Here is a 16,333-nt window from a genome sequence, read left to right as displayed (position 1 = left end):
TCCATTACAGAACAAAAACCATCATCTTTATATTGATAATTTTTTTACGAGTTTGCCCCTCCTTTCATATTTGAAAATGAAAGGAATAAATGCTTGTGGAACAATAAATTTAACGAGAAAATATTTACCAAAATTATGTCCAGATAAAAATATGAAACTGGGAGATTATGACTGGCAAACAACTGATCAAGATAATATATCTATAGTAAAATGGAAGGATAAACGAATCGTTAGTTTATTATCTAATTTTCACGATCCACAAAATGTAACCCAGGTGCAAAGGAAGTCTAAAGATGGTTCTGCAATTATGGTTAATTGCCCTAAAGTTCTACAAGACTATAACAATAATATGAATTGCGTCGACAAGTTTGATCAGAATAAAAAATCTTACCAAATTGACAGAAAAAGTCACAAGTGGTGGCATCGAATTTTTTTTTATTTTATTGATGCTTCAATAGTTAATTCCCGTGTTATTTATAAAGAACTGTGTCCAGAAAAAACAACATTAAAACAGTTTAAACGTGACATTTCAAGAGAATTTGTATCGAAAACGTTAGTGCAAAAACGACGTATGACTGTAGAGCCGTCATCGCCATCGCCAGTTAGTATAAAAAAAGGAAAACCAACAGTTTCCCCATCAATAAGAATGGAACAATCCGCACATCAACCTACAAGATCGACAAGAAGAAGATGTACATTATGCAGCACAAAAGATAACGAAACTCGAACAAATTGGAAATGTTCAATTTGTGATGTTCCGTTATGCTTGGGAAAAAACAAGACTTGCTTTGTACAATACCACAGTAGTTGAAGGTAAATCATAATATTATTTAAATTATTTAAATACTTACATATCACTGATAATATTGTTTTATGTTTCAGAAATTATTATTCATAATCATCCTTGTATAAAATATATTGACCAGTGACAGATGCGACTATCGATAGTGCACTACGGGACATATTTTAACCCACCACTTATACTTAAGTACAAAATGTATTTTTTTTTTTTTTCATATTAATTCTGTATTAGATTATTAATAAAAAGTCATCATTAGCAAAACCAATTGTATATACCTAAAATATCTGTGCAGTATGGGTTTTTTTTTGTCATTTATGTTGTGCTCCAAAGAGTTAACATGGAAAAAACTGTAATTAAATGTCCAGATTGTGAAGCTACATTTACATTAAAAAAGAATATGTATGCTCATTGCCGAAATATTCATAAAATTGAACATTTAACCAAAAAACCAAAAGTGTCTCAATGTCATATTTGTGATGTAAAATTCACAAATAAAAAGTGTTTATCTCAACACATGAAAACATTTCATAATTGTTCTACAAGAGAAAAATATACTAGAATAATATGTCCTTATGACTTATGCGAAGAAAACTTGTTTACGTCTCTTAAATTAAGAGAGCACTTGTGTGTTAAACACAACATTACAGTAGAGCTGGAAGAGATAACTTTTGATAATTTAAAAGGTACCTACATTATAATATTATAGTAACTCATCGGGTATCTATCTCATGTTATGATTGATTTCCTATTAATTATTTTCATAATTTATAGAATTTGAAACATGGAAGCAAACAATAGAACAACAAACAGTTTCAATGTATGTATTAGATACTGGAACAAAGAAAATGTTTGATGGAGTTCTTAAGCAATATTATTTTTGTCATCGCTCATTAAATTATAGAAAAAATAATAATAATATTATGGTATTGGTATGTACAAAACCTTAATGTAATAAAGTAAATTGTGTAGAACAGAACTTGAAGAACAATCAATTTAATAACTGTGCTACTGTGGTATAATAAATTAAATTATTCATACCTTTTTATGAAATGTAAAAATCGTAAAATTTTATACAAGGCGACCACAGTAACCTTCCTTCGACGTTTGAACTCTGAATGTTCAATAAAATTAAAGTGAAATGATCGCAGATTGGTATCATCGGGTCGTATAATAATAAACATATAATAACTATAACTGAGTTAAAAAATGTGTATATTAACTCTATGATATATTTTTTTCAATTTAACTACTATTATATATTATTAGCTACCTGGTAGGGGCCTAGGACAAATGTGAAATTGTTCAAATTTGAAATTGGTCAATTTGGCGGGAATTATGGCATATTAACTATATGATAACGTAATTTTATGATAAGCCAGCCAAATGCTTTACTGCGGGGAAGCGCTCGTAAAATCTTCGGTAAGTTTTTTTTATGTACAAAAATTAGTATAGAAATAAGATATGGTGGTTTGAATATAATTACATTATTAACATTTTGTACAATCATTCATTATCATTTTGGTCCAACATTGTCCCATTATTTTGTGTAACTTTGGCCCAGAACTAAGTTGGGCCAAAGTTACCTGACGCCAATATTCTTTAAATTTTTTTGACGTTAAGACTGTCAACTTTGATTACTGTGGCTTTTAATTTTATATAGGTACGTTTTATTTGTTTATTTTTGTTTTTTTCAATACTTTAAACCTGAATCATTTTTTATTATTTAGAAAAAATGCCGCGAACTCAAAGAAAACGTCTTGGATCAAGACAGTACGCAAATTATTCTGCGGAAACCTTGAATGAGTGTTTACAAAATGTAATTTCGCGTAAAATGACTCAGCGTGAAGCTGCAGCACATTTTGGTATACCTAGATCTACAATAAAAAATAAACTAAAATGAAATCACTCGAAACCTGTTGGTCGCTCTCGTGTATTTACTGAAGCCGAAGAAAAAGCTTTCGAGCAACATTTAATCAAATTAGCTGATTATGGCTTTCCAGTCGTTGAAGCTGACTTTCGAATAACTGTTAAAAATTACCTTGATAAAAAAGGTGTCAAAATAAATATATTTAAAAATAATCTCCCGGGATATGAATGGGTTAAATCATTTTTAAATCGGCATAATAATCTCTCTGTGCGCATGAGTTCAAACATTAAAAGAGTTAGAGCTGAAGTTGGTTTAGATGAAATAAATTCATATATGGACAATTTAAGTGATGTATTAAAAGATATACCACCATCTAGAATTTGGAACTACGATGAAACTAATCTTAGTGATGATCCGGGAAATAAAAAAGTAATTTGTAAAAGAGGAATGAAATATGTTGATAAAATGTGTAATTATAGCAGGAGCTCAACTTCAGTTATGTTTTGTGGCAATGCGGAGGGTAAATGCCTTCCACCTTATGTGGTTTATAAGGCTGACAATATGTGGACAACTTGGGCAGAAGGTGGGCCAGAACATGCTCGCTACAACCGTACTAAAAGTGGTTGGTTTGACTCAATTACTTTCGAAGATTGGTTTGAGTTCAGTTTCTTAAAAGAAGTAAAACATGAAAATGCACCAACTGTTTTAATAGGCGATAATCTTTCTTCACATATTAATGTTAGAGTTCTTGAACTCTGTGAACAAAATAATATTAAGTTTGTGTGTTTACCCCCAAATACCACTCATATCACCCAGCCACTAGATGTTTCCTTTTTCGGTCCCATGAAGAAAATATGGAGAAGCATCTTAACAACATGGAAAGAATCAAAATCAGGATCAAAGTACCCAACAATACCTAAGGATTTATTTCCTACACTTTTAAATGAACTAATAAATAGACTAGAAGAAAATAAAACTCAAAATTTAGTTTCAGGGTTTAAAAAATGTGGTATCTACCCTATAAATAAACAATGTTTACTTGATCGTCTGCCAAACAATTTAAGTGAACATGACAATAGTATTATAAGTGAAGCATTTATTGACCAGCTAGAATCCAAACGAACTGAATATCTTGGTACAAGCAACATAAAAAGACGAAAAAAGTTGCAGGTACCATCAGGTAAAAGCATAACAGTTAATGATGTTACTAATGTGGAAGACCAAAAACGTATAAAAACCAAGCCAATAAAATCTAAAAAAAACAAAAATACAATTGTCCTCAAGTTCTTCAGATGAAGAATTAGACGAAATTATATTACAGTCAGATGGAATCGGTGACTTGAACTCAGATTCAGATTCAGACGACAATCCAACTGTCAGTGCACTTTCTAATAAAGAAGCTAAATTAAACCAAAACGATTTAGAGATTGATAACTTTGTCATAGTGTTATTCAATGGAGAAAAATATCCTGGAAGAATTGTAAGTATATCCATAAAAGGCCCAGTAGTAGACTGTATGGAAAAAAGACTTAAGTTCTGGAGATGGCCACAAAGAAAAGATGCTATAGTGTATGATTGGAAAGACGTCCTAAGAAAAATCAACCCTCCTAAGATAGTTTCCAAACGGAATCAATTTTCAGTTTTCGAACTTGAAGATTTTGTTTGAAATTATATTAATTTTATTAAACTGTTTGACATTGTTTTTTTTAAAGTTACTTTTTTATTTTTAATCCATTTGTTTCTTTAGAAGGTTTTCTTAAACAAAAAATAATTTTATTATGTATATTCTTGGGTGATTAATAACTTTGAGACTGAAGTTTGTTTTTTTATTATTTGATTGTATTAGCTTTTAACTTTAAACAGTTAAATTAAAGAGGTTTTTTGTTATTATTTTATAAATTTGTTATAAATTGTTTTTTTTAATACTTTAGTTTCTTTAGGAGGTTACCTAAACTCTAAATAATTTTATAATGTTGTATATTCTTAAGTAATTCATAACTTTGAGACTGAAGTTTGTATTTTATTTTTTTTTATTAGGTTTAAAATATAAATTGTTAATTTCGTTTATAAAAAAAAGGTTTTTTATTATTTTTTATCAAATAAATGTTGATATTTTGATTGCTTTAATATTTTAGTATACTAGTTTACCATAACATTGGCCCAAATCATAAATAACACCGTTTACAATGAATTTAATGGTGTGGGACATAGTTACCCTAATTGCAGGTAACATTGGCCCAAATTTTTGAAAAAAAATTGTAGGTTATTCAAGTGTTGAAATTTCAAAATGACTTATAATATAAAGAAGTTGATTCATATTTTAAAAGAAAAAAATATAAGGTAACCGACTTTTACAAAAATGTTACCAATATTCACCAAAATAAATAAAAAAAAGCGAAATCTGGGCCAATGATACCCCATTCTACGGTATTGTATACAGTTGTTACTTATTAATTATTTATGTTTGAATTTAATAAATTAAAAGTTTATCCAATAATAATAAAAAAACAAAAATATAATGTATTATATTATAATAATACATATAAATAAAATATATAAATACATATTTGTGATTGTAAAATTATAATACAAATATAAGGAAATATGTTGAAGATAACCTACTTGTTTTGATCTATAAAATAGTGGACATTAATTTAATTTTTTTTTAAAGGTATTACTTATGTACTTACCTACTTTCATTTTGTATGTTGTTCTAATTAAAAGTTAATTTAGAATTTAATGAAAACTTTTATTCATATTTTATTTAAAAATTAACAAACTCTTAACTTCAACACAAAATAATTGTAAAAATAATGTTTGGATATTCTATGAATATGAATAATTTATTGGGAATATGCTTTTACTATCTAGTAGAAAGCACTAGTATTATTCATTAATTGTCTTTTGGTTGCTCTAAGAATAACTATTGGGAGCAGTGGCGGCGTGAATAGCTATTTTATGAGGCGGACGCCTCATGCAAAAGCGGGGTGGGTATCCCTTGACTCCTAGTTTATAATTTACACTCACATACGACCTACATACCTGGGTAAATATTAGGTACTTTACGTTACATTATCGAGAAATGGATTAGTTAGGTACTGTGTAAGGTGTAACATCAATAAGATTGTTATAAACAGTTTACTCTAATATTACAGGATACGATTTTAATAACGGTACCTATTAAAATGTTTAAAATGTTTAAATTGTTTAATTGATAAATATAGGTCTTTTCGGTTTACGTTATAGCTAAACGTAAGCTAAACACCTCTCTGATCTCAGCGTTTAAAATCGATTATACGTGAAAATCACTTCTTTTAAACATTTTAAGATAGTTACATGAATTATTGATTTATAATATATGATAAATTTTATTCAATCATAATTAATATTATTATTAATACGCGAGGCCATTTAACAATAAGTACCTAGTAAATACAATCGTATTTTAAAATAGACTATAGTACGGGCCGTCGGCCGTTTGGAGTTTCCTGATAATGAATTAATAGAAATCCAAACAAATAATGCTATAAATATACAGCTATCAGAATTTTACACAACATCGAATAACCAATGAGCATGCTTAATAAAAATTCACAATTGTGTTGTTCAGACTGAGTGTACGGTTATGTGCCTATCCCACACAGCAATTCTATAATATTTATATTGTAGACATATGTTTTCCTCGTGTTTTTGAAAATATTTAGTTCAAAAACATTTTGACAATATGTTAATATTATGAACAAAAATATGTATACAAAGTAATATTTAAAACATATTGTAACAGTGTGTTTTCTACGTGTTGAAGAGAATATTATAAGAAACATCATTAAAATATACGTTGACAATGTTTTTTTAAAATGATTGATAACATATGTTCCGGTAGATATCGTTACAATATGTTTATTTAATTGTCAGGAAAATATCTTAAGGAAAATTAAGTAAAAATATTGTGAAAACGTATTTATGTATATTATTGATAAAACATGTTCTGGTAGATATTATGACGGCGTGTTTATTTGATAAACAAGAAAATATTTTAAGCAACATCATGTAAAAATATTGAGTCAATGTACATCTCTAACTATTGAGAACATAATATAATAATTATAATAATAATATGCCACAGCGTGAGCCTGTGACATATTATAGTAGTTGTATATAATATAACTATAGCGGCCTTGGTCGGCGGGATACTAGGGAATTTCCCGTCCTTCACAGTGAGACTTTTGTCGTACAAACTATAAATACAAAATAATTTAGTGCATAATATGAATAATTATTGCGTTAATATAGTTTGATTAATGATTTGTATGATTATTTTTGTGTTGAATCAGCTTTAAAAATAATGTACATTTATATTAAGTTAAATGCAAAAGTAGTGTACAAGTATCAAGTTTATATAGCGATACCTATGGGCTAGGGCGCTGAAAGCTGAAACTTGAAAGGATTATCTCGATTATTGTTCAAAGCTTAAAAATAAATATGATAGCCGATAGGTATTTCCGTAGTTATTGGTAATGCACTAATGCCATAACGGAGATATCGAAAACTCGGCAATTCGGCATAATATTTTACTCTATTACAGGCTAAAGCAGTGATGACGTTATTATAGAAATACTAAAGAATAATTTATTTCAAGTTAAACTTTCCTATTGAAAATAACCTGTGAGTTGAAAATTTTAATCATAGTGTTTTATTTAAAAAAAATACTGATTTTAATTTGATCTTAATATTATATTTTCCAAAATAAAATTGAAGATTAAAAATGTATAATAGAGCATAGAGCCCCCAGTACAGAGAGGGTGAAAGTGTGGCTTAAGTGTGTGTCCCTGCAGTCCCATATACACGATGTAATTAATCATACAGCAATGAGCTAAGTGTAACACTCAGTTTGATACGATTTACTCAAACTATTATCGTAACGTGTAGTAGTAGTATCACTATCACAGAATAACTTTGTATATTCAGAATACGAAATCAAGTTAGTGTGCATACTGCATACAGTGTATACTTATACTTATCGTAGAATTCGTACAAACATGGTTTGACCAACCTCGAGTGTCGTACCACTGGTATAACGTTGGTTTAAAATATGATATATTATATAATAATATTATAATAATATAATAATATTATAATCATAGGTGAATAGGTACATTTTTAACCAATTAATTGTATTCTTAAATGTACAAAATTTAAATAAATCATTATTATAATATATTTTTATTGATGGCATTAAGTCAATAATGTAATAGTAATAATTATTATTTAAGTTATTTTGAGTTTAATATCTATAAAAGTATAAACATTAAACGGAGGCCGGAGGGGGTCGTTGATTTTAAACGATGATTTATAATATTTATTTATCAACAATCGACAACGTCGCTTAATATTGCAGAATTCGTGTGTATTATTAAACGCGGACGGTCGGTCGGGTGTCGACCGTCGGGTGTGGTGGAGAGCGGAGTCGTCGTGGGTACACATGCCGCCTGCCGCCCGCTTGCTAAAAATGATCGAATTTTGGTTTTCCCAAGATAAGCCAGTACGATTCACCGCCGCGCGCCGCCGTTACAGATAGCGATCGATCGCCGATATAGTTCTTATAAGTTATAGACGTTATAGTGTTCTTACTCATTCCACCAGTGGGCAGTGACCAGTAATCAGTATATTACAATATTACACGACTACATACGTATTACATTTACATTATTTACATTTTTCAATTACGACTCACGTCTGCACTCTGCAGTAAATAGTAATAGTTTGGTAGTTTGGTTGTACCAACATACATACATACTGGTAAGTACCCCATTTTCCTATTCTATTATATATTACTTAATTATATTTTATTTCAATTTTACCATGTATAAACCTAATGCTGTGTACCTCGGTGGCGTCATTTCAGTTTTTATTCGACTAGGGTAACCACTCACTGATTTGCCGACTCAACATTTTTTTCACACAGATTCACATAGAATAAATCTATAGCCATTTTTAACTGTGCCGACTTAAAGTCATTGTAAATGTTACACTAGGGCAAATGCCCAAGTTGACGCCACTGGTGTACCTACCTATTGGTACCCAATTTATAAATTCGGTAATTCCTAACATTTTTAAATTACTGAAATATATGAGAAAAAAATGAGGTAGGTGCCTATAACAGAATATGATTTTACATGTATGATAATATGATATACATTATACAATAATATACATTTAAATGATAACTTAATAATTGTAGAAAATTAATTTATTATAACATTGACATTGTTTATTAATGTTATAAATTATATTTTTAATCGCCAAGGTATTTCTAACACAAAAAAAATAGGATTGTTTTAGTAGGTACCTATTTAGTATTTACTACCTTATCAGCTACCGACTACCTAATATTTTTTCTTATAAAAATATAATAATCATCGTAGATACCTTAAGCTACAAATCCAGATGTTAGCTTAATTTATACTATATATAATATACAATCCTTTCATACCTACCTATATATGAAAATAATAATATCACACATTAATAATATGAACATACTTATCACTAAAATACATAATAATAAATAATTACTTTTATTACACATTATTATGAAATACAACATAGTTAGGTATTTTTACTTGAATATATTATAATCCTGCATCCAATATTTATTTAACTATATACTAAGTCTACTTCCACGTGTCATAAAGTTCCATCAATGGATGGCCTCTTCACTCAAGCCCTCTGTCAGAATTGATTTGAATAATTGTAATTTAACTTATTATTGTTTGTTACGTTTTCCTATATTATTTTATCTTTTCTATGTTAATTTTCAAATCATTTGTGCTTATTGTAAATCATTATTTTACAGATCGTACAATTTTCTAGTTAAAAATAAAAAACAACAAAGTATTAGGTACTAATTTTAATTCAAGGTTTTTGGTGTAAATTATTACCCCAAATTAGTCAAATTAAAGTACCTAATACATTTTTAAGTAGGAAGTTACCTATTGTATCTATTTGTAGGTATTTTATTTCCTTATTTTTTTTTATTTCAAATAGATTTTAAAATGATACGTAGTTACCGAAGTAAAAGAAGAAAAATTCAAGAAGAGCTCAAAGTTCTTAATTCTTTTAATAAATCAAATGAAACATCAAACAATTTTAAAGTACATACTATAATATCTACTTCTGAGGAGGTAAATATTTCAGAAAATATTATTCAAAACAATCCTGAATTAGCTAAAAATAATGATGCAATTAATTTAATATCAACAGTTGGGCAACATAATGAAATTCCAGGTCACCCTAATAATTCTACTCACATTTATTCTGTTCCAAATAAAATTGTAGACAATTCGGAAACTTTTAAATCACAATTAGCCAATTGGGCAGTTCAATGTAATGTACCTAATGCAACAGTTAACAGACTTTTACCAATTTTGAAACAGCATGAATGCTTTAATTCATTGCCTCTTGATTGTAGAACATTATTACATTCTAATACTAAAATCACAAATTTAAGAATTGTTAATCCTGGCTACTATTTTCATTTTGGATTAAAAGATGGAATAGTTAAATGTTCTAAACGTTATAATATTTATGAGGATGAAATAAAAATAATTGTTGGGATTGATGGAGTGCCTTTAGCAAAAAGTAGTTCTAGCCAATTTTGGCCTATTTTGGCATATGTACAGCCTTTCAAAGAATATGTTTTTCTTATCGGCCTTTATCATGGATTTGAGAAGCCTGTTGACAGTAATGATTTCTTAAAAGAATTTATCGATGAAGCTGAACATTTAGTAAAAAATGGCATTGATATTAATAATCGTATTCAAAAAGTCTCTATTTTTGCTATGTGTGCTGATGCTCCAGCAAAATCTTTCATAATGAAAATTAAAGGACACACTGGATATCATTCTTGTACTAGATGTTTTGTAGAGGGTGAATATTTAAATAACCGTACTTGCTTTCCATACCAAGAAATTAAACCTAGAGAAAGAAGTCATGAAGGATATATTAATAAAGTACAAGAAGAACATCATGTTGGCAATTCTTTATCAGACCTCATAAGAATCCCTGGTTTTGATATGGTCAACTCTTTCCCTTTGGACTATATGCATCTGGTAACATTGGGAGCAATGAGAAAACTTATTAATTTGTGGATGCATGGACCTCTAACTGTTCGTTTACCTAGTTGGCAGATAAAAAAAATTTCAAAAAACTTGTTATCATTCAAATCATCAATAACAAACGATTTTGTTAGAAAACCAAGAAAAATTGAAGAGGTTAGCCGATGGAAAGCTACTGAGCTACGTCAATTTTTGATTTATACTGGGCCACTTGTTTTAAAAAATATTCTTTCTGAAAGAATGTATGACAACTTTATGTTTTTAAATATTTCTATTAACATTTTACTGAGTTCAAATATTCCAAATAAACTTTTAAAATATGCAAACTCACTATTACATTTTTTTGTAAGTGATTTTGAAAATATTTATGGTAAGCACATGGTTTCCCATAATATTCACGGCCTTACACATATTTGCTCAGATTATGAACGGTTTGGTCAACTTGATTCATGTAGTTGTTTTGTTTTTGAAAATTACATGAAAACTCTTAAGCAAATGTTAAGGAAACATGAAAAGCCACTTGAACAAGTCATTAAACGATATCAAGAGAAAAGTACAAATGAAATTGTTAGTCAAAAGAGTAACCAACCTATTGCTGTAGTTTTAAATTATGAACATAGTAATGGCCCTTTAATACAAAATACATGTGGCCCTCAATATTTGAAATTAATGCTTCACAACAAAATAAACATAAATACACGTTCATTATCGGACTCTTATATTCTTACAAATACTGGAGAAGTTGTTCAAATTAAAAATATTGCACATAATAATTCTACAAAAGAACTCCTTATTATTGGATTTGAATTTTTAAATAAGCAACCATTTTATGATAAGCCAATTAAGTCCAGCAAATTGAGTGTATTCATTGTACACAATTTATCAAAAATCTTAAAATATTGGAAAATTACAGAAATTAAAAATAAAATGATTTTATTTCCTGTCAAGGAAAGATATATTGCCTTTCCAATTTTACATTCATTTTAGTTGAACTATGTAATTATGTAATTAGTGTATATAAGTGTATATAATTTTAACTTAATTAAACAGTAGATATAAATATTATAAATGACATCTATAGTATAGGATAAATTGATTAAATATGGACAACAACGTTGGACACATTTAAATTACAAATACAAATATGCAGGTACATTTCATTGGCTTTACCTTGATCATAGTAGTATACTAGTATTTATATTTGCTTTAAATAAAAAAATAAAATATGTATTTACTGATTTACTAATTTTGCAATTTAAAATATTCCTTTTTAACTACAATATTAACTAAATAGGTACTATAATAAATATTTTATCCAAATTCAATCTAGTTTTAGTTAGGTAACTAAATAGTAAACATCTTTTTGTTATTCAAAAGCATGAATATTTTAATATAACATTATAATAGAATATAATATTGTGTTGCAAAAGTAAAATAATTAATATATTTTTTTACATAGATTTATAGAAAACAATATGTGGCTCATAGTTCATTTTTTAAGTGACAATTCTGTGTCAGCAGTACCAACAACTTGGGTAAAAAGAGGATATTGTGCATGGCCAAAACCATTTATAAAAAATAAAAATAAATTTGTAGAAAATCAAGTAAAACCTGGAAAATCAGAATTTGATTATTATAAAGTGAGACTACTATCTGAAAAACCGATTGGTTAGTAATGTATTAATCATTTAAAAATTGTATATTATATGAAATTTTTTAAAATTAATTTGTATTCTTTAAATATTTTTAGCATCTTACGTCGAAGCTAGGCTTAAAGCGTTAAAAGCTCAAAGCACTTCAGACCTTTCTTCAGCTGAAGATAGTGGATCAAAAATTAACAAAAGAATCAAAAATATAGTATCCAAAAAAAGTGTATCTAAAGAAACAAATATAGCACCAGAATTCTCAGGTAGTTTTTTCAATTTGACATATTTATTATGTTTATAGAGATATACGTTTAGTACTGTTTTGTTTCAATGATGCATAGTTTAAAAAAAAAAAATATAATAACTAGGGTTGGGTTGTTTGGCACTAAACACATGATATAAACTATGCAATAAATATCTAATTATTTAAAAATAAAATAATAATGTGATATCTACTTATGCAAAAATTAAAAATTAACTTTTAAGAACATAATTAAAAAATATTTCATGATAATTAAGCATTTGTAGGTATTTAAAACTATAATAATAGCAAAAATAACTACACAGCCAACCATCTAATAATATACACTACATCACAAAATAAATTTTCAATCATGTCTCATCTATACATATGTGAAATAATGAAAGTTTTAAAATTGTAAATCTTGTCATAATATTTATTAACATTGCAATTTGTTTATACTTTATTTGTCTAATAATCTAGATTCCAGTGAAAATACAGATTTTTATGACAGTGATGATAAAGATAAGTCGTATGTGCCTCCAAGTGTCAATCAAAGTATTTAAATTATTATTTATATTTTTAAGTGTTACTATTACTTAAATTTACCAAAGGAATATAAATTTACCTATAATTCAAAATAATTTATATTACAGATCGTGGAAGTTTTAACCAATTGATGTTAAGCAGTGAAAAACAGTTATGTGCCTCTCCACTAAATTTCAAACATTTGGAAAATGACGATATCGGTAATACTATAACTGTTATTTATATGTAGTCTTATTTATAAAACAATAATTTGTTTTCAAATACAAAATTATTATGTCATGAATAGGGTCCGGATTTAAATGCACTTAAAACCATACAAATATGCTCTAGAAAATAGCCATATATGCCCTCAAAAAATGCATTTTACCACAAAAAATGACCTTAAAAATGCCATAGAATTTTTTTTAAACAAATTTTAATTTATAAATGAGATATAATTATTATTTATTTAAAAAAAATTAAAATATTGACTAGGTACTATGATGTTGATACGCATATGTTTTGGCTTTTTTTGTGGAAATATTATTCATCTTAAACATACCAAAATATATATTAAAATTTATGTAAAATATTAACATCAAGAAAATAATTCATCTTTAGATAATATTTTGAATAGGCTGAATTTTATATCTATATTGAACAAATATGCAATAAAAACCAACAAAATAACCCAATAATGCTAAAAATTTGTAGCTTTCAAACAATTCAAACCCTTGTTACATGAAACGAATTATGTACTTAGAAAGCACTGTGTATGATCAACAAAAAAAATATGCACTTTGCATTGAAATCCTGGCCCTAGTCATGAATATGACTTAGAAAAAGTTAATAAATTTAAAATACTATTTATAGTACCTAATATATTAGTTTATCCTAGCATGCCTTCTCTCACATTTCAACCAATACATTTTTTCACTATTTCAAAAGTAACTACTATGTACCTATAATTTGATATTATATAGTGTATAAAGTTGCTTATGGTAATAAATTGAATTAGGTACAAATAAAAATGTTAACGATCGCTTACATTTAAAAAATAATTAGCATACTCTTCTAGTACCTATAATCATCTATTTTTAAGAAATCTGTCATTTGTTTATAACTTCTTATAAATTATTATTAAAATCTTTGGGAAGTATATGGCTCATGTTGTGTAAATTAATTACCAATATCTATAATACTACATAATATTATGTTATATTTTCATATTTTCCTATAATTATTTTTTTTTATAAATTTTGTAGATTGTTTAGAAATAATCAATAGTCCTGTTGGAAAATGGAAAGTGCAAAATGAAAATACTGCAGCCGTTACTATTGATGGTTCACTTAATAGTATTAAAAAAGTAGATACTCCAGATTCAAAAGTGCAAGTTAAACGTAAACTATTTGCTCAAAGCAATGATAATGATGTGCTGGAGATAAATGCTGGTATAGTGATATTTTTTGCCATACTTTTAAATTTTAAGTATAATTTCTATGATTTTTTAATTTAAATATCATATTTCATAGTTAAAAAATTCAACTTTTTACATTTTAATAGATTAAAAAAAAAGTATTTGATTATTAACAGTAGAATATAATACTTGATTTAATTAAATATATTTAGAATTATTTAAAATTCACCAATTATCTAACTAGTGTATATTATACTAGACATTTTTCTTAATGGTGGTACAGAAACCAAAAAATTAAAATCTTATCAGCCTATTGTTTCAAGTAAATAAAGATATATTATATATTTATGGATCTTAAAACTATCTACTATAATATTTTATTTTCTCCTTAAAAATATATATATATTTAGGTATAGGTTTTGAAATTGAATTGAACATAGCTCTTTATAATGTTTATTAAAATTTGTCTATTAACTTGGTTATTTTTTTCTCTGAAGGTAATAATAAAATTATAAAATTGGATACTGATGGTTTGAAAGAAAATCTTATTGAATCTGCAGATGTAGTCAAGTTGGATGATTTTAATAGTAAGTTATTTACCTGTAATTTGATAATGCTGTATTTACTTTATTAAATTGAACTTAAATACTGTAATGATTTAATATTAATTTAATGTGATATATTTAATTGCAGTTATTGATGTACTTAACTCTAATTTATTTTTTCAAGGACTCAATGAATATATAAAAACATCATTCACAAACTTAAAGTATGATATTAAGCATTTATCGTTTATATCAGAATCAAATAAGAAAATGCTGGAAAATGTTAACAATATCTTAGAACAAGGTGTAACAAGAAACTCGGATTGGACTGCTGTATCTGTTTTAAACAATGAAAACATCCCTATATCTAACGAGGAAACTCTACACAATTTTGAAATGTTACTTGAATCTTCTACTTATAGAGACAAAGTTGTAAATATCAACATTTATATATTATGAATTTAACTATTACTTAATATCAATGTTGTATATTATTTGCTTATCTTTCAGGTTTCAGAATTATCCCTTTCAGTTGGAAAAACTATCCCAGAAACAATAAGGCGTATGATGCAAAAATTATTTAACGATAACTGGTTACGCAATTACTCTTATATTGGTTTTAAAGGCAAAAACAAATTTTCTTCTTTGCACTCATGCAAAATAATTTTTGGTGAGAGCTGATAATATAATTTTATGTTGTGATTGTAATATATTTTATTTATACCTATGTTTAACTCTTTATGTTTTTAGAAGCTGTACGAAGCTGTTCAAAATTTGAAAAGATTCCTGAAATGGAGATAGCACTTACAATAAGCAAGTGGATGGCTCAAGCCACTAATCGTATAAACAAGAAAACCAAAGAAAAATTGTAAATAAAAATCAAGTGTATTGTTTTAACTTTAAAAAAATAACTTAAAAATAAAGAGGTTTATAAATTAATTAAAAGGTTTTTTTATATTTTCATAGCTACTCTTTGAGATTTTAAATTTAGTATAAAATAATTAATAGAATAATAATAGATTGTAGATATAGAAATTTAAATGGTTGTTGGTCAGTAAATAAAAATCCTATAAACCTGAACTTACATTAAATGTGTTAAAATACTTAAAAATAGTAATAACATGAATAATAATAGGGTTTTATTGATTCAAAACTAAAAAGTAGTTCTTA

General features: G+C 27.1%; 2 protein-coding genes across 2 annotated transcripts; both read left to right on the top strand.

Moving 5' to 3' along the window:
* The first annotated feature begins 8,329 nt into the window (after positions 1 to 8,329).
* Positions 8,330 to 16,081, top strand: LOC149062723 (uncharacterized). The gene is made up of 10 exons (XM_089215204.1): positions 8,330 to 8,468; positions 12,246 to 12,454; positions 12,537 to 12,695; positions 13,157 to 13,231; positions 13,330 to 13,422; positions 14,467 to 14,652; positions 15,116 to 15,205; positions 15,348 to 15,595; positions 15,674 to 15,833; positions 15,914 to 16,081. The coding sequence occupies exons 2-10, from the start codon at positions 12,262 to 12,264 to the stop codon at positions 16,033 to 16,035; spliced, it is 1,326 nt and encodes a 441-aa protein (XP_089071330.1). The 5' UTR covers positions 8,330 to 8,468; positions 12,246 to 12,261; the 3' UTR covers positions 16,036 to 16,081.
* On the top strand, positions 9,725 to 11,773 carry LOC149062724 (uncharacterized). The gene has a single exon (XM_089215387.1). It carries the CDS (start codon positions 9,725 to 9,727, stop codon positions 11,771 to 11,773), a length of 2,049 nt encoding a protein of 682 aa, XP_089071513.1.
* Positions 16,082 to 16,333: the final 252 nt, after the last annotated feature.

This window comes from Diuraphis noxia, unplaced genomic scaffold (assembly GCF_037042655.1).
Source record: "Diuraphis noxia isolate RWA-SAM2 unplaced genomic scaffold, SU_Dnox_SAM2 contig0001, whole genome shotgun sequence".
NCBI lineage: Eukaryota > Metazoa > Arthropoda > Insecta > Hemiptera > Aphididae > Diuraphis > Diuraphis noxia.
The sequence above is the reverse complement of the archived record's forward strand: the minus strand, read 5'-3'. Positions and strand labels throughout refer to the sequence as shown.